We start from the raw sequence: 24,958 nt of genomic DNA, 5'->3' as shown, positions 1-24,958 counted from the left end.
ATTTCTAAGTGGCCTGGGAAGAAACCTGAACTTTTGAGGATGGTGGTAAATTCCATTTGCTTATATCTTGTTTATCTGACTAAAACTAAAAGGCTGTAATCAAAAAATAGTTTAAAGGACTCTCAACTAATTTCCTTGAAGGGAACCTTTTATTTTTTATTTTTTGGCAACTGCTATTTTTGCTTGCTTGCCAGAACGACTTTTTTGTTTAAACTGCAAAGGTTAAACAAAAAATGCCTCCTTTGCTCTCATACACTTACAGGGTAGATTAATGAATACCTAGTTATTTGGAAAACATCTCAACAGAAGAATTATTTACCTGACCCGTCTCTTCAAATCTTTTTCTGTCTGCACTGTCAATTACATAGATCTGTAAAGTAAAAGGAGAAGGTTACTTTAATAAACAGAGAAGACAGGGCAGCTTCTGCAGAAGGAGCAGAGGATCCCCAAGCAGATTTCTCATTAGCACAACAAATGGAAACTGAGCTGAAAACTCTTACCTCATCCCTGGATGCAAAATACACTAATTGATTGATTGATGGATTGATTAAAGGGGGCTACCCAGAAAATATTTCCAGCAAAGCTCCAAAGTAGATGTCAGGAGAGCCAAGAAGCATAAAAATAGGAATATTTATTATGTATTCACTGAACATTCTTTTTATTTTTTTTTTAAAGATTTTATTTATTTATTTGACAGACAGAGATCACAAGTAGGCAGAGAGGCAGGCAGAGAGAGAGAGAGGAGGAAGCAGGCTCCCCGTGGAGCAGAGAGTCCTATGCGGGGCTCAATCCCAGGACCCTGGGATCATGACCTGAGCCGAAGGCAGAGGCTTTAACCCACTGAGCCACCCAAGCGCCCCTCACTGAACATTCTTGCTCAGATTTACTCTATTAATTCTCGTTATGACTTTATGAGAGATTTCATTATTTTCCCATTTTATACATAAACATAAGCCAAAGAAATTAAGTATTATGCCCAAGTTATTTAAAAAAAAATTATTTTTTATTTGATAAAGAGAGATAGTGAGACAGGGAACACAAGCAGGGGGAGTGCGAAAGGGAGAAGCAGGCTTCCCGCTAAGCAGGGAGCCCAATCCCAGGGATCCTGGGATCACCACCTAAGCTGAAGGCAGAGGCTTAACCCACTAAGCCACCCAGGCGCCCCTCTGCCCAAGTTCTAATAAGACTGGGATTCACCCAGGCATCTGCGTGGGATTCAAACTCAGGCCTACCTGGGAGTAAAGTCCACAGGTGCTCTTGAGCACTCTGCTGTTCTGCTTCCCAAATTGTCGGGAAGGGATGGTGTCTCGAGGCACTTACAAATACTGTAGTCCTGGAGCATCAAGGCTCTGAAATTACATTCTGAAGTATTAACTGTATGCTGACTTCAGGAGCCAAGGTAGGAGACTCCCTGATCTCCATTCCATTCCCACCTTCTCAGGCTTCCTGGGAGGTTAAGATCAAGTACTGGAAATAGCAAGGGCATAGGCTTTGCCAGAAGTAAGAGAAGTCTCAAGAGTCACCGTAAATTATAAATCCCAAGCTTTTTTTTCCCCATCCCTGAATTTTATTAATTGCATAAATAACATCCTATAATAACAATAAGGGAAATGAAGTAAGACCAAAGGAGAAAAATCGTCTATAGTTATAGAACTCAAACACATTAATTATTTTAATTTCTTGTGAAAGTTTCCTTCTAATTCTTCTTTGTAATTAAAAAAGAAAATTATAGATATAATTTTGTCAGCCTTTTAAAAAAATATTATTTATTTAAGTAATCTGTACCCCCATGTGGGACTCAAACTCATGACCCTGAGCCAGCCAGGTGCCCCTTGGAGGCCCCCCCCTTTTTTACATTGAACAACATATTAAATGTTTTCCCAGTTGCTACTCTTAAAAATTATCAAATTTGCAAACTTTCTTTAAAGAATTTAAAATTGCTATTAAACTAATGGTATTATGAAAATACTCTTTTAAAAGAGCATATTCACTTAAAAACAACACAAAACAGGATGCTTGGGAGGCTCAGTGGTTAAGCATCTGCCTTTGGCTCAGGTCATGATCCCAGGATCCTGGGATCGAGTTCTGTATCAGGCTACTTGCTCAGTGGGGAGTCTGCTTCTCCCTCTGCCTACCTCTCCCTCTCTCTCTGACAAATAAAAATAAAGATCTTAAAAAAAAAAAAAAAGAAGTTGATGTTTGATATGACAAAACATAATTAGAGAGAAAGGAGGAGTAGAAAGGTGGTTTAATCACAGACAAGAAAGATCACCAAATACAAGAGTCCAAAGGTGAATGAGAAGACATTTTTAACTTAAAATTGCTAAATTACTTGCTATTTATTGCTTTGACAAGAAATTTCATGGAAACATTTTCATTAAAAGTTTTAGACGGAGGAGGCACCTGGCTGGCTCTATTGGGAGAGCATGTGACTCTTGATCTCAGGGTCATGATTCTGAGCCCCATGTTGGGGGTAGAATTTAGTTAAAAAAAAAAAAAAGATTAAAAAAGAGGATCTTCCTAAACTGCACATAAATTCTATCATTTAATATGTTTCTCACATAACTTGTATAAAATTTGAAAATTACTATACAATAATTCTAGGAGAGAGTCTGTAAAACAACAGCCCCATTTATTATAAGGGCCAAGTGAAAAAGTCAAGACAGAGACAAGCCAATCTCTGGTGATCCCACAAGTTTGTTTTTCTGCAGTGGCATTCTCTTCTTCCTGTCACCTGCCAAGCCAGTGCTGTCTAGTGTCTTCATATTTTCACCCAAGGATCTGTTTTCTTCTGGTCAATAGCTGAGAATAAGGTTAACCTATCTTTTTTTTTTTTTTTTTTTTTTGTAATAGCTATTAATCTAGTGAAGTAAAAAAAATTTTTTTAGAAACTTTATCGAAAAATAAAGTATTAATGAAAACAAACAAACAAACAAACTCTGGGGCACCTGGGTGGCTCAGTTGGTTAAGCATCTGCCTTCAGCTCAGGTCAGGATCCTAGGTCCTGGGATTGAGCCCCACATTTGGCCCCCTGTTCAGCAGGGAGTCTGCTTCTCCCTCCCCCTGCTCTTGTGCTCTTGCTCAATCATTCTCTCTCTCCTTCCCTCCCTCTCAAATAAATAAATAAAATCTTAAAAAAAAAAAAGCCACTCTGAAACTATCAGGGAAAGTTAAACATTTCTAGTGTTTCTGACTGATCCTAAAACATGGACTGGTCCTCCTCCCTCCTGTGACTCTTGATCTCGGGGTTGTGAGTTCAAGTCCAAAGATGGAGTGGAGATTACTTAAATCATAAAATATTTTTAAAAAATTATGGACTTTTGGGACACCTGGGTGGCTCAGAGGGTTAAGCCTCTGCCTTCGGCTCAGGTCATGATCTCAGGGTCCTGGGATGGAGCCCCACATCGGGCTCTCTGCTCAGCGGGGAGCCTGCTATCCCCCTCCCCTACTGCCTGCCTCTCTACCTACTTGTGATCTCTCTCTCTCTCTCTGTCAAATAAATAAATAAATAAAATCTTTTTTTTTTTTTTTAAAGATTTTATTTATTTGACAGACAGAGATCACAAGTAGGCAGAGAGGCAGGCAGAGAGAGGGTGGGGGGAAGCAGGCTCCCCACAGAGCAGGGAGCCCAATGCGGGGCTCGATCCCAGGACCCTGGGACCACGACCCGAGCCAAAGGCAGAGGCCTCAACCCACTGAGCCACCCAGGTGCCCCAATAAATAAAATCTTTAAAAAAATTGTGGACTTTCAAAAATCAAGTTTCATAAAGCTATTCTTTTTTTTTTTTTTTTTAAAGATTTTATTTATTTATTTGACAGAGAGAAATCACAAGTAGATGGAGAGGCAGGCAGAGAGAGAGAGGGAAGCAGGCTTCTCCGCTGAGCAGAGAGCCCGATGCGGGACTCGATCCCAGGACTCTGAGATCATGACCTGAGCCGAAGGCAGCGGCTTAACCCACTGAGCCACCCAGGCGCCCCTCATAAAGCTATTCTAAAATGAAGTTATAATCCATGGCACTCAGAATGATGCTTTACCTAAGCAAAGCCAATTCATATCTTTCGTGGCAGTTGCTTTGAAATTTTTATTTGGTTGGGGGAGGAAGAGCTAGACAAGAGTATTTTTTCTTGAGGAAAGTTCAATCAACTGTAGATTATCCAGAGACTAGTTAGTCATCCAACCATGTGAGTGGAGGGTTCTTTGTTTCTCCTCTTGATTCTGGTCCTCCTCCCTCCTGCTGCCACCTTTTGGCCATTTTACTGCTCCTAAGTATTTCTCCCCAAGAGGGGTAGGCAGAGATAAAGAAGGATGACACTTACAAGTGGGCTTGATATGGCAGCTCCAGCAAAAGTCTAAGAGGAAGCTGAAACTGACAAATGAGGTTTCTGGGTAACGTGGTTTTCAATTATTTGTGCTCTAGAAGTACTGAGGCTCAAGTGTGAGTGACATCACAGAAATCATACAAGAGATGCCTATTTGAGATCTACCTCACTTGGGTGTTCTACACTTCAGATATGGAAACGATGACATAGTTAATCTGTTTATATTATGTTGCATCTGAACACAAAACTGATAACAAAGTAAACAGAGTTTAGAAGTAATATGACCATATCTTGAAACACTTTGTATTTTTAATCTATCAAAAAGCTGTTATCTGGGCGCCTGGGTGGCTCAGTGGGTTGGGCCGCTGCCTTCGGCTCAGGTCCTGATCTCGAGTCCCACATCGGGCTCTCTGCTCAGCAGGGAGCCTGCTTCCTCCTCTCTCTCTCTGCCTGCCTCTCTTCCTACTTGTGATCTCTCTCTGTCAAACAAATAAATAAAATCTTTAAAAAAAAAAAAAAGCTGTTATCTTCTGGTCTAAGAGAAAGGGAAGACATTCTCTCCCCTCCCTTCTATGACACCTCAAGTTTTATTTCTTAGTCATTTCCTCCAAATTCTTAAAGCTGAAGTCGGCTGTCCTCAATATCGTCTTCCCTGAGAACGACTGGCACTTTTTGGAGTTGCCTTGACTCTTTCAAACCTCTAGAGAACCATTTAATGCTCAAAACTGGGGTTTGTCAATCTTTTTCTGTAAGGGGTCAGGTGGTAAGTATTTTAAGCTCTGTGGCCTATACCATCTCTTTCCTAACTATTGAACATTGCTGTTGCAGTCCAAAAGCAACCATAGAAAATCCATAAACAAGTGGATGTGGCTGTGTTCCAACCTTCTTTATTTATGGACTCTGAACTTTAAATTTCATAATATTTTCATGTGTCATGAAATCTGATTCTTTTGATCCCCCCCCCCCACCACCACTTAAAAATGTGAAAGCCATTCTTAGCTCACAGGCTACATAATAATAGGAGGCAGGCTGGATCAGTTTGTCAACCCCTGTTCTAAAGTGAGAATTTCTTGGGATTATTTTTTTCTGCCTGTGGACGCTGCCAAGTAAGCATCTTTAAAGTCTCCCCTCCCACCGCTGTCATGTCTAAGTCAGAGTCTCCCAAAGAGCCTGGAGGGCTGTGGAGGCTCTTCATCGAAGGGCTGGGCTTCGAAACAACTGATGAGAGTCTAAGGAGCCATCCTGAGCCATGGGGAATGCTTACAGGCTGTGTGGTAATGAGATCCAAACACCAAGGGCTCTAGAGGCTTTGGGTTTGTCATGGAAGCCAAAGTGGAAGAAATGGATGCAGCCATGAACTTGAAGCCACATAAGGTGGATGGAAGAGTTATGGAACCAAACAGGGCTGTCTCAAGAGAAGATTCTCAAAGGCCTGGTGCCCACTTAAGTGTGAAAAAGATTTTTGTTGGTGGCATCAAATAAGACACTGGAGAACATCATCCAAGAGATTATTTTCAACAGTAGGGAAAGCAGAAGTGACTGAAATCATGATTGAGGCAGTGGCAAGAAGAGAGGCTTTGCTTTTGTAATATTTGATGACCATAACTCTGTAGATAAAACTGTCATTCAAAAACATCGTAATGTGAATGGCCATGACTGTGAAGTAAGGAAAGCCCTGTCTAAGCAAGAGATGGTTAGTGCTTTATCCAGCCGAAGAGGCTGAAATGGTTCTGGAAACTACAGTGATGGTGATGGAGGTAGTTTTGGTGGGAATGACAAGTTTGGTCATGGAGGGAACTTCTGTGGGTGAGGTGGCGTTGGTAGCAGTCGAGGTGGTAGTGGCTATGGCGGCAGTGGGTACGGCTCTAAAAGATTTGGTAATAATTCATTGACAGTTATAACAATCGGTCCTCACGTTTTAGACTCACGAAAGGAGGAAATTTTGGAGGCAAAAGCTCTGGCCTCTACAGTGGTGGAGGCCAATACTTTGCCAAACCAGGAAACCAAGGTGACTGTGGCAGTTCCAGCAGCAGCAGTGGCTATGGCAGTGGCCGTGGGTTGTCACGACTGCCAGGAAACAAAGCTGAGCAGGAGAGGAGAGCCAGAGAAGTGACAGGGAAGCTACAGGTTACAACAGATTTGTGACCTCAGCCAAGCACAGTGGTGGCAGGGCCTTGCTGCTACAAAGAAGACATGTTTTATTTATTTATTTTATTTTTATTTTTTAAAGATTTTATTTATTTATTTGACAGAGAGAGAGCACAAGCAGGGGGAGTGGCAGGCAGAGGGAGAGGGAGAAGCCTCCACAAAGCAGGGAGCCAGCTGTGGGGCTCAATCCTAGGACCTTGGGATCATGACCCGAGCCGAAGGCAAGACGCTTCACTGTCTGAGCCGCCCAGGAGTCCCTGAAGACGTGTTTTAGACAATACTCCTGTGCCTGGGCAAAAAACTCGAGGACTGTATTTGTGACTAATTGTATAACAGGTTATTTCAGTTTCTGTTCCACGGAAAGTATAAAGCATTCCAACAGAGGGTTTTAACGTAGATTTATTTTTTTGCATTCATGCTGTTGACTGCTCAATGTAATATCTGATCACCAGGCTCAATGTGTTTTTCCAAAAAAAAAAAAAAGAAAGAATTTCTTTTTACACTCTAGAGATAAATGGAAAGAGTTAACCAGGTAACTAAATGTATCGAGCTTCAACCCTGCTCTTCTAGGCAGTGTGGAGACTAGGGTAATAGGTCTTTTCAACCAACAATGAAAGACTATTAAATACAGACAAACTAATATAATGCATCACCCACTGCCACTCCAAGCTGCTTCTAAAACTGGCAGACAGTGCTGAGCCACAAGGCCTTAGAATCTAACTCTGGGGATTCAGCTGCACCCCCAGACTTGTTTAATCTCAAATGGCTCCAGAAAATAATGAAAGGGTAACCTGGAATCCAAAACACTGTCTGGAACTGGCAGCCTAAGGTAGTGGGAAGAAATTCCTCTCAGGTAGCTCAGACCGACTTTTACTGGAGTGTCTGAAAATTCCTGGGCACTCTCAGCTAGTAAGAAATGTGGAGTCTGGGTCATACTACAACTACCTTGCATTCTCCCCTCAAGGTGTTAGGGCCTGTGATTTAAAAGTAGACCAGAACGGCTGAGGTCTCCTTATTGAGCCTCATGGTCATTAATGTCTTTCTATATTCCTCTTATTTGGCTATTTCTTTCAAAGTACCTTAATCCAGCGGATGAACAGAATGAACTGTTACTTCTCTCAGCCACCTGCTTTTCCCTAACTCTTGACTCAGAAAGCATGAGAAATCTATAGCCCAGCCCCACCAGTTTTATTGAGGTATAATCGGCATACAGCACTGTAGAAGGTGTATAGCGTAATGATTTGACTTCAATCTACAGTTTAATTAACTCACTTTAATTTTTGAAAAAAGATTTTATTTAATTATTTGTCAGAGAGATAGAGAGAGAGCACAAGCAGGGGAAGAGGCAGGCAGAGGGAGAAGCAGGTTCCCCGCTGAACAGGGAGCCTGATGCAGGGCTCCAGGACCCTGGGTCATGACCTGAATCAATATTTTTAGCATTTTATTTATTTATCTGAATGAGAGTGAGAGAGTTCATGAGCAGGGGGGAAGGGTAGAGGGAGAAGCAGACTCCCCACAGGACAGAAGCCTGATGTTGGACTCGATCCCAACACCCCGGGATCATGACCTGAGCTGAAGGCAGATGCTTAACCAAGCCGCCCAGGTGTTTCCCCCTTCACTTCAATTTTTAAGCAGTTTTTTTATTTACAGAATAACTGGATAGACAGCACAGAGAGTTCTGTACATCTACCTCCCCCAGTAACCTCTTGCTTTAGTGTGGTGCACTTCTCCTCACAATTCATGAACCAATAGTGATACATCCAGTTCATTCTTTGTATTTTAAATTATGGATTTTTAAAAAAAAGATTTTATTTATTTGACAGATCACAAGTAGGCAGAGAGGCAGGCAGAGAGAGAGAGGGGGAAGCAGGCTCCCTGCCGAGCAGAGAGGCCGATGTGGGGCTCAGTCCCAGGACTCTGAGATCATGACCTGAGCCGAAGGCAGAGCTTCACCCACTAAGCCATCCAGGTGCCCCTAAACTATGGATTTTGACTGATCTGCACTAACACGTATGCACCTTATGGTTTCATTCCGAATAGTTTCATCACTCTAAAAGCCCTCTGAATGTCACCTATTCATCCATCCATCCACTCTCCCCTAGAGTTCTGGCAACCACTAACTTTTGACTTGTAGAGATTTTTTTTTTTTAATTTTAATTTTATTTATTTATTTGACAGAGTGAGAGAACACAAGCAGGGGGAGCAGAGGGGGAGGGAGAAGCAGACCCCCTGCTGAGCAGGGAGCCCCATGCAGGACTTGATCCCAAGACCTTGGGATCATGACCAGAGCCAAAAGCAGAGGCTTAACCATCTGAGCCACCCAGGTGCGCGAGATTTTTACTGATTTCTATAGTTTGCCTTTTTAAAAATGGCTTATAGTTGGAAAAAGAAAGGATGTAGCCTTTTTCAGACTGACTTTCACTTAGTAATATGCATTTAAGTTTCCTCCATGTTTTTTTGTGACTTGAGATCCCCTTAAAAATTTTTTTTTCATTTCTTTTTATCAAGAAATAATATGCTATTATATAGATGTACTACAGTTTGTTTATTCATTTGCCTACTGTAAGACATCTCAGTCGCTTCCAATTTTTTATAATTCTGAATAAAGCTGCTATAAGCATTCACATGCAGGATTTTGTGTGGATATAAGTTTTCATCTAATTGGGTAGATTAGAGTGATTGCTGGATCACACAGTTTAGTAAGATTATAGTTAGTTTTGTAAGAAACTGCACACTGTCTTCCAAAGTAGTTGTACCATTCTGCATTTCCACGGGCAATGAATAGAAGTTCCTGTTGCTCTTCCTCCTTGTCAGCATTTGATATTATCAGTTTTTTGGATTTTAGCCATTCTGGTATGTATGCAGTGGCATTTCATTGTTTTTCAGTTCCCTAAGATGTTGATTACCTTTAAATAAGCTTATCTGTGTATCTTCATTGGTGAGGTGTCTTTTGTCCCCTTTTTAATTGTTTTTTTTTGTTTTCTCACTATTGATTTTTATGAGTTTTAAGAGGTGTATGTGTTGTGTGTGTATTTTAGGGGAAGAGGGGCAAAAGGAGAGGGAGAGAGAATCTTAGGCTCCATGTTCAGTGTGGAGACTGACGGGCTTGATCTCACAACCTTGAGATCATGACCTGAGCCAAAATCAAGAATCAGATGCTTAACCAACTGAGCCACCCAGGTGCCCCTCTTTGTATATTTTAGATAGAAGTACTTTATCCCATGTGTGTTTTGCAAATATTTTCTTATTTGCAAATATCTCTTATTCAAATATTGGCTTATTTCTTAATTTTCTTAATAGTGTCTTTCTCAGAGCAGAAGTTTTAAATTCTAACACAGTATATCTTACACATTTTTGTCCATTTCATTTGGCATGTTTTCAAGCACTGGAGATACAAAAGTTGAAACAAAACAAAACAAAGACAACAAAGTCCCTGTCTTTGTAGACATTACATTCTGGGGGAGGAGGGTAACAAAAAAAAAACCATTTCTGATGGTGATGAGTACCAATAGATCTGATCAAAGAAAAGAAAAAAGAAGCAGAGAAAAATGACAGTGCCAGAAGGGTAGGGATAGGAGTCACAATTTTAAATACAGTAATCAGAGAAGGTCTCAGTGGTAAAGTGACATGTGAGCAGAGCCTTGAAGGAGGTGAGGGAATAAGCCATGAGGATATCTAAGGGAAAAGCATCCTAGCACTGCAAATAGCAATGATCAAGGCCCTGAGGTGGGACTAGGCCAGTGCTGTAGGAACAGCAAGCAGGTCAGTGTGGCTGGCACCAAGTTAAAGAGGGGAATGAGAAGACAGGTAAGACAAGCCAGAAGGCAGGGGGCCGGTGTAAGAACTTTGGCTTTATTCTGAGATGAGAAACCTCTGTGTTAATGGGATCACTATAGATATAGCACTGAGAAGAGACGTTAGGGAGGAAAGGCAAAAGCAAGGAGACCAGACAGGATGGCACTGCAAAAATCAACGCACAGTAGCAGTGGGTGGGAAAGAAGTGGTCAGATTCTAGAACTATTCTAAAGGTAGAACTGACAAGATTGGCTGATAGGTCAGAGATGGGGAGCGAGAAGAAAAGGATGACTCCAAAGCTTTTGGATGAATGCAACTGTCATTTACTGAGAAGAAGTTAGAAGAAGCAGGTCTGGCGAAGGGTGGATGAAGATAGGAATTTGGTTCTGGACATGCTGAGGATGACGGGACTTACTAGCTGCTGAAATGGAGATGTCAAATAGGCAGCTAGCTATATATGAAATGAGGTTCAGGGGAGAGTTTCCAGTTGGAGATAACGGGGTGGGATTCACCAGCATTTAAGTGGTAATCAATGCCTTGAAATTGGATGAGGTCACTTAAGCCACAACTTAGAGAAGAAAAGCACGGGCCTGAACTCTGGAGCACTCCAACATCTGGAGGGACACAAGGGGGAAAATAGCAATGGAGACTGAGAAAGAGTAGCCAGTGAGATAAGAGGAAAATCCAAGATAGAATGGTATTCTGGAGGGACGCCTGGGTGGCTCCGTTGGTTAAGCAGCTGCCTTCGGCTCAGGTCATGATCCCAGCGTCCTGGGATCGAGTCCCACCTCGGGCTCCTTGCTCGGCAGGGAGCCTGCTTCTCCCTCTGCCTCTGCCTGCCACTCTGTCTGCCTGTGCTCGCTCGCTCTCCCTCTCTCTCTGATAAATAAATAAAATCTTAAAAAAAAAAAAGAATGGTATTCTGGAAAGCAGGGGAAGATAATGTGTCAATGACCGCAACACTGACTTCCTTAACTGTATGGCTAAGTCAAGTAAGAGGACGATGGAAAACCTTAGCAGTCCGGAATTCTTCGTGGGTCTGAATGGACGGTTCGAGAGAGAACAGGAGGAGGAAATGAAGACAGAGAGCTCAGAAAATTCAGAGTTTTGTTTTAAAAAGAAACTGAGGACTAGGACTGTATCTGGATGGGATATCCAGCCAGGGCAAGAGCTTCTTGTTTTTAAACAAGAAAAACCACAGGCTATGTGCATGCCCATAGAATGATCCAGTAGAAAGACACATAGGAAGCAAAAGCAGAGAGTGAAGTTATTTGAAATGCAAGATGGTTTCTATTGGTAATGAAGGCACCAATATGGCTGACTTTACGGCAGTTCCTTGTCTGTGGGCAGAATTGTAGTAAATGCAAACTTTCCAGTAGAGTTTAATGAAAATAATATGCAGTGCTTCCCCCCACCCCCGCCAAGTTCATGAGACCCTCTGGTTTTAGGCCATGATCATGACACAAAGTACATAAGGTAGGGTGGATGAACTGAGAGGCTCATATATTGGAGAAATGAAGTACGAGGATAAGTGAAATCTCCAAGAATTCCGAAACAGTAGTCGTCCAGAAAGTGACAGTGGGCTGGGAGCTAAGATCTCGGCCCTTCCTGAACGAATGCTGCCTGAGCCAGAGAATCAGTCCCCCATGCACAGGGCAGCTGCTTCTACTTCTGGACAGTGACAATGATAGGAGACTTCTTATGCTGAGTTAAACTCTGCCACCTAATACTCCCCAGACTGCCTCATTCCGTCCTCTAGAACTATTCATGACGAGGCACAACTCTCTGACTTAACATAGCTCTTGAAGCAACTGAAAACAGTTCCAAGTTTCTTTTCTGGGAAGAACATCTGTCTTTCAACCATTCCTTATGCATCATTATCTCCAGGACCTCCACCATCTTGCTTGCCTCTTCGGGATACTCTTACTGATTTCCTTGGGACGGTGAAGTCAGTGGCACTATCTTCTGATTTCCCTTTTGATGTTCAAATCACTGTGGTAATTAATACTTTATTTTGTCAAGGTGAGTGCAGGCACAAGGCTGTACTTAGCAAAAGCAAAACTCATATACAAATTATACAAAGATGTTTCTCTCTCACAATCTGTAGTCTCCTGCTAGCCCTAAATTCATAGTCACTCATGTTAAGCAGTGGAATTACTGACAAGAAAGAACATTACAGTGTTAATATTCCTCACACACTGTAGAAAAGACTATGAATTAGTACATCAGAAGGAATACTTACGAGAATATCAGTATTTTCAAAATAATTTCTCCAGTATGGTCTGATTTTTCTCTGTCCACCAATGTCCCATACATTCAGTTTAAAACCTTGTGATTGTACACTTTTGATGTTAAATCCCTGAAACAGAAGCAAAAACACCAAGCCTTATTAAGTTTTGAGATAATAATTTTTTAAAAGATTTTATTTATTTATTTGACAGATCACAAGTAGGCGGTGGGGGGGTGGTTGGTGGGAAGCAGGCTCCCACTGAGTAGAGAGCCTGATGCGGGGCTCGATCTCAGGACCCTGAGATCATGACCTGAACCGAAGGCAGAGGTTTAACCCACTGAGCCACTCAGGCATCCCTGAGGTCATAGTTCTGACAAAGTTATATTTTACAGCTATGTTATTTATTAGTTGTGAGATACTCTGCCAAATGTGATACTGGTAATACTGAAAATAGTCTGTTATGATAGGAAAGAAAGAAATGTGTTTCTACATGCTTACTATATTTGGGTTTGGAGTCAATATTAATGTCATGGCTAACATGACACCTTCTGTAATAAGTGTACACACATGCACACACACGCACGTGTACACACATACACACCCGAGGACAACTTGGAATGAGAATAGTTCTGATAATCAACACTAACAGATTATTACATTTAACTAACAAAAACAGAAGCTGAATCTGAAGACTCAATAGAACAAAATAAATTCCAAATTTAAAAAGAAGCAAGAGGTACAATCTGGAAGATAGGATTCTTTAAGAAATTTCTTCGTATGGGTTAATCAGGAAAAGGAGGGAGCTGAAGTCACGATGCTATGGGAGAAGCCGATTTGTAACTGGACTCTTAGCCCCACGAGGTAAGGGATGGCCTGCGGGAATAGCATGTTCAAACTCTGAAGTGGGGCCCTCAGTTATAGGAAGTGATGCAAATAAACAAGTAGGCACTGGCCACTGTTCTTTCATAAGCATTTCTGATGAACTTGAAAGTATTCATTTTCAGGACAGTGATTCAGGGTGGAACTCTGAGGAAGGTGAGCAAATCAGGGGCAGGTGGAACTGTGAGCTGGGAGTTGGTGTGGAGAGAAACAAATTAACAAGACCTCTGGGGTTTGGAGAGAAGGCATTTCACGAGCCGTAATTAAAAAATAAATCTTTTTCTGAGAAGGATATAGTGAAATCAGGACTTGAAAAATCCAATCAACAGCTTGCTACCACAGAAGTGACATTTCATCCAGGATAACTGGAGTGAAGTGGGCCTGGGGCTGCCCCATCTGGCAGCCAGCCAGTACTATTCGCCTCGTGCAGAAGGATAAGGCACAGTGTGACGGCGCAGGAACACTGCCACCCAATTGCCACTGAGGATAAACAGACTATAGGGGATACCTGGGGACGATGCTGACTCCAGCGCCTGTAAGATGCCGACGACTGAACAAATTAGAAGTTGAAGAACTCTAACGGGAAGTGGCTTCAGCTTATTTTGTAAAAGGCAGCTTCATTCTGACTTGTTGACAAAACCACTCTTGTGTGCTTAAAAATTCTACACTTAACTACAATATTAAATGTCAAAGCCAATAATGTCAAATCTAGAATGAAGGAGGAGATGAGTAAGAGTAACTCCTGGAATTTGACCAAATGTGTCAACTGCCTTAAAATTCTTGCAGTCATCCAAAAAAATTCTGTAAATCATCAAAAGAAAAAAAATTCTATTAAGTCATCAGACCGACAAATCTAAGAAATTATTCGAAGGAAGTAATAATGGGTGTGAGCATTTAGAGATGGGTATTACATAAATATTTACATACATTAACAATGTAAAAAGATGTTCAGGATATATTATTCAGTGAAAATGATAATATGGTATATTCTTTATGAGTCATTTTTATTTTACTTTTTTATTTTGTTACGATTTTATTTATTGACTTGACAGAGAGAGACAAGTGAGAGAGGAAACACGAGCAGGGGGAGTGGGAGAGGAAAAACAGGCTTTCCGCAGAGAAGGGAGCCTGATGCAGGGCTAGATCCCAGGACCCCAGGATCATGACCTGAGCTGAAGGCAGACGCTTGACTACTGAGTCATCCAAGTGCCCCTATTTTACTTTTTTAGAAAAGATTTTATTCATTTATTTTTTAAAAAGATGTATTTATTTATTTATTTGACAGGCAGAGATCACAAGTAGGCAGAGAGGCAGCCAGAGGTGGGCAGGGGGAAGCAGGCTCCCCGCGGAGCAGAGAGCCCAATGCGGGGCTCGATCCCAGGACTCTAGAATCATGACCTGAGCCGAAGGCAGAGGCTTTAACCCACTGAGCCACCCAGGCGCCCCAAGATTTTATTTATTTGAGAGAGAGAGAGAGCAGAGTGAGGGAGAGCATGAGGGAGAGGGGCAAGAGGAGAGGGAGAAGCAGGCTCCCCACTGAGCAGGGAGCTGGAAGTGGGGCTTGATCCCAGCAGACTATGAACACACTAAGCTACCCAGGCACCTGTCATTTTTATTTTTTATTTTAAATATACCCATCATAGGGGCACCTGGCTGAGTCAGTCAGTAGAGCATGCGACTCTTGATCTCAGGGTTTTAAGTTTGAGCCCCATGTCAGGTGTAGAGATTAAATAAAATAGAGTCTTTTAGGGGCACCTGGGTGGCTCAGTTGGCTGGGCATCTGACTCTTGGTTTTGGCTGGGGTCATGATCTCAGGTGCTTGAGATCCAACCACATGGGCCTCCATGCCCAATGCAGAGTCTGCTTAAGATTCTTTCCCCTCCCTCTCTGTCTGCTCATGCTCTCTGTAAAATAAAATCTTTAAAAAAGAAAATAAAATCTTTAAATATACCCATCACATACATGCATAGAAAAAAAGGATCTATTTTTTTTTAAAGATTTAATTTATTTATTTGAGAGAGGGAGCACGAGAGCTAGACAGAGAGGGCATATGTACACAGAGAGAGAGGGAGAGCGAGGAACAGACTCCCCACTGAGGACGGAGCCTGATGGGGGGCTCAATGAGCCAAAGGCAGAAACCTAACCTACTGAGGCACCCAGGTGCTCCTACTTCTTCTAATATAAAACAAAACACAATGAAAGCTTGTTTTCCTAAATTTTTTTAAAGATCCCAATGTGGGGCTCAAACTCACAACCCTGAGATCAAGAGTCCCATGTTTTGCCGACTGAGTCAGCTAGGCACCCTGAAGGCTTGTTTTTACAGAATAAATATGGGGGCACCTGAGTGGCTCAGTTGGTTAAGCAGCCATTTATCTCTTGATCTCAGCTCAGGTCTTGACCTCAGGGTCATGAGTTTAAGCCCCTTGTTGGGTTCACACTGAGTGTAGAGCCTACTTAAAAATAACTAGAAAAAGGGGTGCCTGGGTGGCTCAGTCAATGGTTAAGCATTGGACTCTTGATTTTGGCTCAGGTCATGATGTCAGGGTTATGAGATCCAGCCTCCTATTGGACTCTGTGCTCAGTGGGGAGTTTGAGCTTCTCGCCCTCTCCCTCCACCCAGTCTGCACACATGCTTGCTCGCTCTCTCTCAAATAAATTAAAAAAAAAAAAGAAAGAGGGGTGCCGGGGCCTTCTGTTCAGGTCATGATATCAGCGTCCTCGGATCGAGCCCTGCATCAGGATCTCTGCTCAGCAGGGAGCCTGCTTCCCCCTCCCATCAATGCCTGCCTCTTTGCCTACTTGTGATCTCTTTCTCTCTGTCGAATAAATAAATAAAATCTTTTAAAAAAAAGAATAAATACGAAAACTTGACATCATATAATAACAAGGTCACCTATAACATACCAAATAAAGCCTGAAAGTTAGAATTGGAACTTTGAGTCCATTACCTAAGAGTTCATTTCCATGTTCACAGTGCTGGATGCCCTCATTTTACTGGTACTCTTAAGAGATACAGCCTACTGCTAATACTCAATTAAAAAGAAAAAAACCCTAGACTTTTCTTTTTCTGGCAGAAATCCTGACACAGTAATATGTGTTTTTAGCCCTTCCAGGCTAGACTACTGTAATTTGCTCCTCCTTAGGCTATACATTAAATTTGCTCAGAAGCTGTAAAATTGCTCATTTGGTAGCAATTGAAATGACTTTTCTGCAAAAAGTTGCAGATCAGTAAGACTCACAAGCTGTGAAGTACACACACCAGCACAGCCATTCAAACCTGACACCAAACTCATATCACAGTATAGTGGTGGAAAATGCTTTAAAAAACTCTGCTTTTGCTAAAACCTCTAATGCTCAAACACTTTAAAGTGACTAAGACCAACCGGGCTGTCCTCTAGTTAGGAAACCCGACAGGTTGGTCAAAGGTCAAGCTTTCTCAGGCTTTCCTACTGGGAAGGAGGTCTAAAGAAGGAGGGTTGGTTCCACTTAGATTTGTCTTTCAACTTCCACACTGCCAGCACCACTGTTGCCTTCTCCTTTGTGTTTTGTTGATTAGCCCTAGCCAAGAGACTGGATTAAAAAATATATGTGATTTTTAAATTAAAAAGTCATATATATTTGTATTTATTAAGTCTGAAAAATATACACTAAAATTTTAACAGTTTTTCTCATAGTACTCTGGTTTTTTCTTTTATATTCTCTCTGTATTTTCTTTTTTAAGATTTTATTTACTTACTTGAGAGAGCGAGTACACACAAGCAAGGGACATGGGGGTGGGCAGTGGGAGAGGAAGAAGCAGGCTCCCCACTGAGCATGGAGCCCAACGTGGGGCTTGATCCCAGGACTCTGAGATGATGACCTGAGTCAAAGGCAGATGCTTAACGGACTGAGCCACCCAGGTGCCCCTTCTCTGTATTTTCTGCACATATTAATTTCATTATGAGAAGATTAAGCTATTTTTTTTTTTCAAAGTAATCACTTAGAGCTGAGGGAATTAATTGTCTTGAATATATATACGCTTATTTTTTAAAATTTTATTTGAGTTGGGAGAGAGAGAGAGAGACAGCATGAGTGGGGTGAAGGGCAGAGGGAGAAGCAGAGTCCCTGCTGAGCAAGAGCCCGATGAGGGGCTTGATGCTGGGAGTCCAGGATCATGATCTGAGCCCAAGCCAGACGCTTAACCAGCTGAGCCACCTAGGCGCCCCTATACATGCTTATTTTAAATGATTTATTTAAGAATTGGTAAAATAGGGGTACTTGGGTGGCTCAGTGGTTAAAGCCTCTGCTTTCAGCTAAGGTCATGATCCCAGAGTCCTGGGATCGAGTCCCACATCGGGCTCTCTGCTCAGCAGGGAGCCTGCTCCCCCCACCCCGCCTGCCTCCCTGCCTACTTGTGATCTCTGACTGTCAAATAAATAAAATCTTAAAAAAAAAGAATTGGTAAAATATACATAACATAAAATTTACCATTTTAACCATTTTTAAGAGTAGCGTTCAGTAGTACTAAGTGCATTTACACTGTTGAGCAACCATCCACAGAAACTTTTCCATCTTACAACTGACTCTCTGTGCCCATTAAGCACAAACCTCTCCAATCCCCTCTGTCTCCAGCCCCCTTTTCTACCTCTGTCTCTATGAATTTGACTACTCTAAGTACCTCATAGCTACGGAATCTCTTGATTTCTTTTTGAAATCTTAGATGATTTTTAAATTGTATAGACTTTTCTCAGTAGCAAAACTTGAGGGTGGACAAAACTGTATTTCCCATTTTGCCTTCCATATTGCTATGATCACTTTCCATATGTCACATAAGCACCTGGGGCCAGGGCAGCGCTTACCTGTGTAGGTGTAATGTGGCTAATGTCTTCAGATGCAAGCTGCTTCAGAAGAGTGGTCTTGCCAGCATTATCCAAGCCCAGGAGAAGGATCCTCACCTCCTGGTCTGGTGCACTTTTCAATTTGCGCAAAATTGAGAGCAAGCCCTTAAACAACCGTGAAGAAGAGAGATTACTTTTGGGGCACTGACTTTGACATTAGTAGATACCAGATTATCTTCTTGAGAATATCTCCTTGAAAAAGGTTCTTGGTTGTGGAGAGCTCACAGTATTACTTTCCTGCTCAATATCATTTATTCCATTTGCTTCCTCCTCCTAAGTTTTGGCAGAAGTACTTCAGCAAATTTAGCAACTCAATAAATAGCATGGCTTATTCCTGTTCCTCCTATTAATCTAGTTTAGCAGTCACCCCCAATCTTCTGGGAGTGTGAACTACAATTCATATTCCTAAAGCCTTTCATACACACTTAGAGTAGAGCACACATCCTATCAGACTATAGGTAATTGATTCTTGTATTTTTCTCCTACGGTATATTCACTCCTAGACTGAAGTTATAGCTTTGGTCTCTCACCATGCCTGGCACTTATTAGACGGACATTAGATAATAACTGTTGAATTTAATACAGTTATCACCCAAGTAAGTGCAAGATTTTACAGTGCTACACACATACACACACAAAATACAAAAAAAGTTTTAAAAAATTGTTTCACTTTATTTCAGTTTACATTTAAGATTTCAGCATTAAAAATACTCTATCATGATCTAAAAAAAGCCCAATGCATGGTATAAATTATGTTTTTCAGATGAAGAATCTGCTACAACAGAGAGGTTAGAACATTGCCAAAGTCAGTCATGAAGAATAAAAACAATCACAATTTAACCAGGGTATTTTTGACTAGTAATTTAATACAATATTTGTTTCTTGTTTTTATTATTTTTTAATGGCTAGAAATAAACCACTTTGCTTTTTAGCTACAAACATAAGAAAAATCGTGTAAGATAGTTATTTGTTCTGTCTTGCAGCTGACAGTCTTGTTCCAATGAGTTACAACAAGAATCAAAGAATTCCAGAGTTTAAAAGGCATATAATCTAATCTCCCAGCCCAAGCAGAAATTCCTTCAAGCTGAGTCTTAGAATTATATAAAATGGTTATATTTTTTTTATTGTTATTGCACCAGGCAATAATTCAAACCAGCCTGTTCACTAAGATCAAATAACCATTCTGTGAAATAATTCTCAACAACTGAGTCTTTGGACAATGATATGCAAATACGCATAATTATTAAGAATTCCTTTCTGCCTCAGAGATTCTTTGTTTACCACTCCCAGTATTCCGTATTTGCACCGACTTGCAAAGGATTACATTAACCTCTCTGTGCCTCATTTTTTTCCACAATAAGATGGAAGATTTAGCTTAAGACAGAAAGACAAATTCTATACCAAAAGATTTAGGCAAGAGTGATTGATTTCAAACAAACCAAAAGATAGGCAGTTCTTTTTTTTAATTTTTTATTTTTTTTTGGCACGACATTTTTCTCTTGTTTTTATCTTATCTGGCCTTGAATACTCTTGACACCATTCCTTTTTTAAACCGTATTTATGAGAAGTCTCCCTGGCTTCTATTAGCTACATTGCAATCATTCATTTATAATACCACCTTTCAGAGCAGTTAAAATTAGAATTCTGAGATCCTCAGGGGACTGGTAATATAAAAAGGCTAGAACAGGGAAACACATTGTACTACTCATCCTGAGTTCTTGATTAGATGTCCTCATTACCTCTTCCAATAAAATTATAAAATAACCAAAATTTATCACATCAGTACATGAAACGACAGTACAGGTAAAATTCTCATGTATTATCTGCAAGTGCAGAAATCAGGAAAGCTGTTTCTATAAAACATTTTCAAGGTTCAAAATGAACGTTTTAGGTTTTTCCTCACATGTCTCCTCTTTTAAAACAAATCTGTAAATAAAAATACTGCTTTCTGCAGACTGAGACTTTTTATACACTCATTATATTTGAAAATTGAACAACGAAGAGAAAGTAATTTCTATTCATCTTAAAAGGAGAGAAGCAGGGACGCCTGGGTGGCTCAGTGGGTTAAGCAGCTGCCTTCGGCTCGGGTCATGATCCCAGCGTCCTGGGACCGAGTCCCACATTGGGCTCCTTGCTCAGCGGGGAGCCTGCTTCTCCCTCTGCCTCTGCCTGCCATTCTGTCTACCGGTGCTCATTCTCTCCCCCTCTCTCTCTCTGATAAATAAATAAAATCAAAAAAAAAAAAAAAAAAAGGAGAGAAGCAAAGCACAGAAGAGAAAACCATTCTAGCTATACCTGGACTTTATTAACCTAAAGGTATCAAAAAATGATACTTATATTGGGGCATCTGGGTGGCTCAGTGGGTTAAAGCCTCTGCCTTCGGCTCAGGTCACGATCTCATGGTCCTGGGATGGAGCCCCGCATGGAGCCCCACATCTTAAATTCATCTTTCTTACATGCATAATCAAGCCCCGCATTGAGGCCCTCATCGGGCCGCATGGAGCCCCGCATCCGGTGCTCTCCTCAGCAGGCAGCCTGCTTCCCTTCCTCTCTCTCTCTCTGCCTGCTTATGATTTCTGTCAAATAAATATATAAAATCTTCTAAAAAAATGATACTTATACATTTCTAATAAGTGATTTTCCTTATCAGGAAACAATGACTTCATATGGTTTACCTTTAAGTGAAATTACAGAGAAATGAAAAGTTCAGCTACTATTTTCTTCTATCAAAATGATAAATGGCATGTGAAGCATGGTCTAGGGAAGACAGATGCAAATACAGTACAGCATCATATTAACCCAACTACCGAGGACAGGGGATCACAGGATTATCGGGGTTTGCTAAATAGGGAAGAGGATATTTATAGATATCAGAGTTCTGCCTGAAAGGTACAAAGTAAGCTGATTTAAGAGGCTGGAGGAAAGAGAACAGAGTAAGTCTATGTTTCTAAACATAAGAGTCCATACTTTATTTTAAATGTCAAATGAAGGGAGATAGCCATTAGAAGTTAATTTTATTATGAGGCTGAATTTTGCAGTATAAATACAAGGAAACAAATTTTTAAAGTGCATTTTTGGTTCAAATACCCAGTCATTCATTCCCTCATTCACATTAAATATCCACAATGTGCCCCAAGTACAACAGTGAGCAAACCAGACATGATTTCTGTGTAGGATTTGCACTCCTTTGACATTAAAGGTGATTTAAGAAATCAGAGCTTTAGTTAATTGTATAAAGTTTATCATCAGCATGTGTGCATATAAGTTATCTGCACCCTGGTGGACAGAAGTGGTCTGACTCAGTCATAAAAAATCTAAACAAACTTTCTACAGGCAAATTATGAATAGATGTGCTATTGACTACAGATATTTTACCTGCCCCCAAATCAGCTTCAATTCAACTACTGGCAGAGGCAAGGTGCCCTGACCTGAAATGATACAAACTAGGTCATTAGGAGAAACTGGGGTGGTGGAGGGTGAGAGAGGAATGTGATGGTGGATGGAAAGTGTATGTGGCCTTGAGGAGCAGTTAGAATTTAAATATTAAGTAATCCGACTGTCAAGAACATGCACTCCCCATAACTAGCTTAAATGGAACTGACTTCCATGTATCTTTACCTCTTTAACAAAAAAATTATGCTGCTAAGGCAGCCCTTATTAACTTCAGGAACTCGTACAGTTTTGATAGGGAGAACCTCACCCAAGGTTGTTCTTTCTCCTCATCTCTCTACTGAATAAATACAATGTTTCCTGAGGGGGGCAACACATGGGCATTTCCTCAGGAAGAGTGGGCTCCCACCTCACCAGAGTCCTAATTAAAAACATTGGGGGCAAACAAACAAACAAACATTGGGGGCTGGGAGGTGCCTGGCGGGCTGAGTGACTCTTGATCTCTGGGTCATGAGTTCAAGCCCCACACTGTGGGTAGAGATTACTTAAAAAACAAAAACAAAAACAAAAACATTATGGGTTTTCGAATTTCATACACGTAAATTCATCTTTCTTACATGCATAACCGTTGGCACCTAGAAAACGGGAACCAGGAACAATATTTATATCTTAAGGAAAAAATGCTATGAAGATTAAGTGAGATGAGGAATGTAAAGCATAGTGCATAGTACACACTCAAAGCCATAGTTGTATTTTTTTTTTAATTTTTCACTGACCATTTTCTGACCCCAAAACACAATTTTAGGAACGATCTTCAAATGCTGAACATGCTAACTACCGCTAGGCTCATATATGTAGAAAGTACTCCATAAATAATTTCTGAATGAAGGAGTCATCTGTTAAATAGTGATGACTTAATGCACTAACATTACCATTATCTTAGTATTTCACTGAAGACTTAATATCAAAAGGCAGGGCTAAAATAGCTGACCAAAAGTTCAGAGAAAACATCTGGGCTTTTCAATAAGAAATAAAATGTATTAGTCATAGCCGAAGTTGTTTAAAAAGCAGAAGCAAAAACCTGGGACTCAGTCTCCAGTTGTACAGTTATCATAGGGATGGGTGGGACACCAGATGTGACACACTTAATTACACCACTGATGGTTTAAATTCTATGTTCCACTTTCAGTTCTAAGAATAGCTCACACTTTTGGAGATTAAAAAAAAAAAAAGATGTATTTGGGAAACCAGATAAAGAATCCAGAATGATTTGCCCTAATTTCATATTGTTCATTTTAGGAAAAAAGAAAAAGCAAAAAACAAAAACAAAATCTGTCTTGATCAATGAACACAACAGTTGTATACAATAGTGCTGCCGCACTGTCAACTTGCTATCTACAGTGTTAATTTGCACTGGACACATGAGCAGTGGTTAATTTATTGTGGCCTATAATTATAAATTAAGCAATCATGAAATTACACAGTCTACTTAATTGATAACAAACTGGGAAAAGCTAGCTAAGTCTCATGCGTTTCTCATTTATGATGACATCTCATTCTCTGTTGGTTTGGCATGCCTTTTTCATTCCAATTCTAGTTATTTTCTGTGTAAATATTTATGTTTGTACTCATTTGTTGAGAAAAACTTAGCCTTTAAATGGACAGCTCATGTATAAATGATTAATAAAAAGAAAACATGTAAAAATCTGTTTAGCCTGAGGTTAATAAAACTGCAATGTAGCAAGTGTGAAATGTGATTGGCAACTTCAGATCAAATAATTCCACTTCTTTAACAATCTGACAATGTAAAATCAATTCTTTTTCCTATCAAAATTTACTCACTGGATAATTTGACCAAAGGTGCATGCATTTTTTTCCCCCTCCTTGCGGACATCTAGTCTTTTCTTCATAAATTGATAGAGGTTGGGCATTTCTAAAGTCAAAAAGGACCGCAGGGTGGGGAAGTAACTCTAAGTTTGAGTGCCTGGCTCTGTGCAGCTGGTAAGCCAACTAACCTATTCTAAACGTTTCAAAGTTAATTTTACTTTGACTTGCTCTAAAAGCTACTTAATTCCATGTCAATACCCTCCAACTAACTGCACAGAAATCAACAAGAAACAGTGTGTCAACAGTCAAATGTTTCACACATCATAATTCACAATTTGGGAAAGCTTTAAGTCTGACAGAGAAAACCCAATTGAGAGCCACTCCAGCTTTAGTGTCCCATTCTTTTTAGTTTGGAGATCCCAAGGTGAGATTAAGATCTTTGTTTCTGGTGTGGTCATATGTAAAAGGTTGCAACAGGTTTGAAATCAAATACTAAGGACCGGGCAGCAAATCTGCCTCCTTCGATACGGATTAAGTATCGAAGGGAAAACAGGTCATCACAATCAACCAGACTTTACAGAACTCTCAGCAAATAACTCGTTGCTGCAGAAGTGAGCCTGCCACGCAGACACCAAGACGGCGTAAAATCCACCAGGCACCCAGTGCAAGCGGTACCTCTTTGTGTCCTGGGATTTACACCCCTCCCCCCAGAGGCAGGCACATCTCGAGGAAGAGGAAAGCTAGGCTGCCATCTCCCCTGCATGCACCTCTCCCATGCATGCACCTTTGGTCAAATTATCCAAAGACAGTAGCCCTGACCCTTCTCCCCGCTTCTGGCGGGACCCCGGTGGACCCACTTTCCAGCGGTACGGGAAGGCCGATTCCCTAGGACGATCTAAGCCTGCATGCGGAGGCTGCTTTCCGCAGCTACTCGGATCCGCCCTCGCCCCAGTCCCTAGTAATGATGGAGCCCCAGCTCTGTACCGGGATAGCCACGCAACCTTCCAGCCCCTTTCCCTAGTTTCGGACCGGCTGCAAGCCCCGCCTTCCTCCCCAGGCCCAGGTCTCCTTCCAAGGGCCCACCTTCCGGGCTCCCCGCTGCCCCCCGAAACCAATCCAGAACCCAGACAGCAGGCTGAGCGCCGTCCCATTCCCTCCGTGGCTTCAAGCGCAGTGCCCCGCCCTGGGCCTGAGGACGGGAGGGGGGTGACCGGCCATCTCCAGAGGGGCCCGGGCCCCCACACTCACCATCCTCCCGCCGAGTCCCTCCTCCTCCTCCTCCTCCTCCTGCCTCCCGGTTACCAGGGGCAACTGCTGCGGCACCGCCCCCGACGTCCCTCGCACGCTCAGCGGAGGAGCAAAGCTGCCGTACGGGGCGGGGTCCAGCTCCGCTTTTCCCGAAGTGCGCAAGCGCGCCAAAGTGCCCGCCCACGCGCAGGCGGGCTGCTGGAACGACTGGAGCCGGCTGCCGGCTGGTGGAGACCCCACGAAT

At 41.6% G+C, this 24,958-nt stretch overlaps 1 protein-coding gene across 1 annotated transcript in view; it reads right to left on the bottom strand.

The window, feature by feature from the left end:
* Positions 1-24,944, bottom strand: part of ARL3 (ADP ribosylation factor like GTPase 3) — a 35,369-nt gene extending 10,425 nt beyond the window's left edge. Inside the window, exons 1-4 of the mRNA XM_004749366.3 lie at positions 24,715-24,944; positions 18,211-18,354; positions 12,506-12,622; positions 320-370 (exon numbers count right to left, since the gene is read on the bottom strand). Coding sequence (XP_004749423.1) covers positions 320-370; positions 12,506-12,622; positions 18,211-18,354; positions 24,715-24,717 — 315 coding nt within the window. The 5' untranslated portion in view covers positions 24,718-24,944. The remainder of the gene's footprint in view (positions 1-319; positions 371-12,505; positions 12,623-18,210; positions 18,355-24,714) is intronic.
* Between the last annotated feature and the right edge of the window lie 14 nt (positions 24,945-24,958).

The sequence above is a fragment of the Mustela putorius genome, unplaced genomic scaffold (genome assembly GCF_011764305.1).
Source record: "Mustela putorius furo isolate JIRA1106 unplaced genomic scaffold, ASM1176430v1.1 tig00003909_pilon_pilon_pilon, whole genome shotgun sequence".
NCBI lineage: Eukaryota > Metazoa > Chordata > Mammalia > Carnivora > Mustelidae > Mustela > Mustela putorius.
This window is presented reverse-complemented; position numbering and strand designations above follow the sequence as displayed.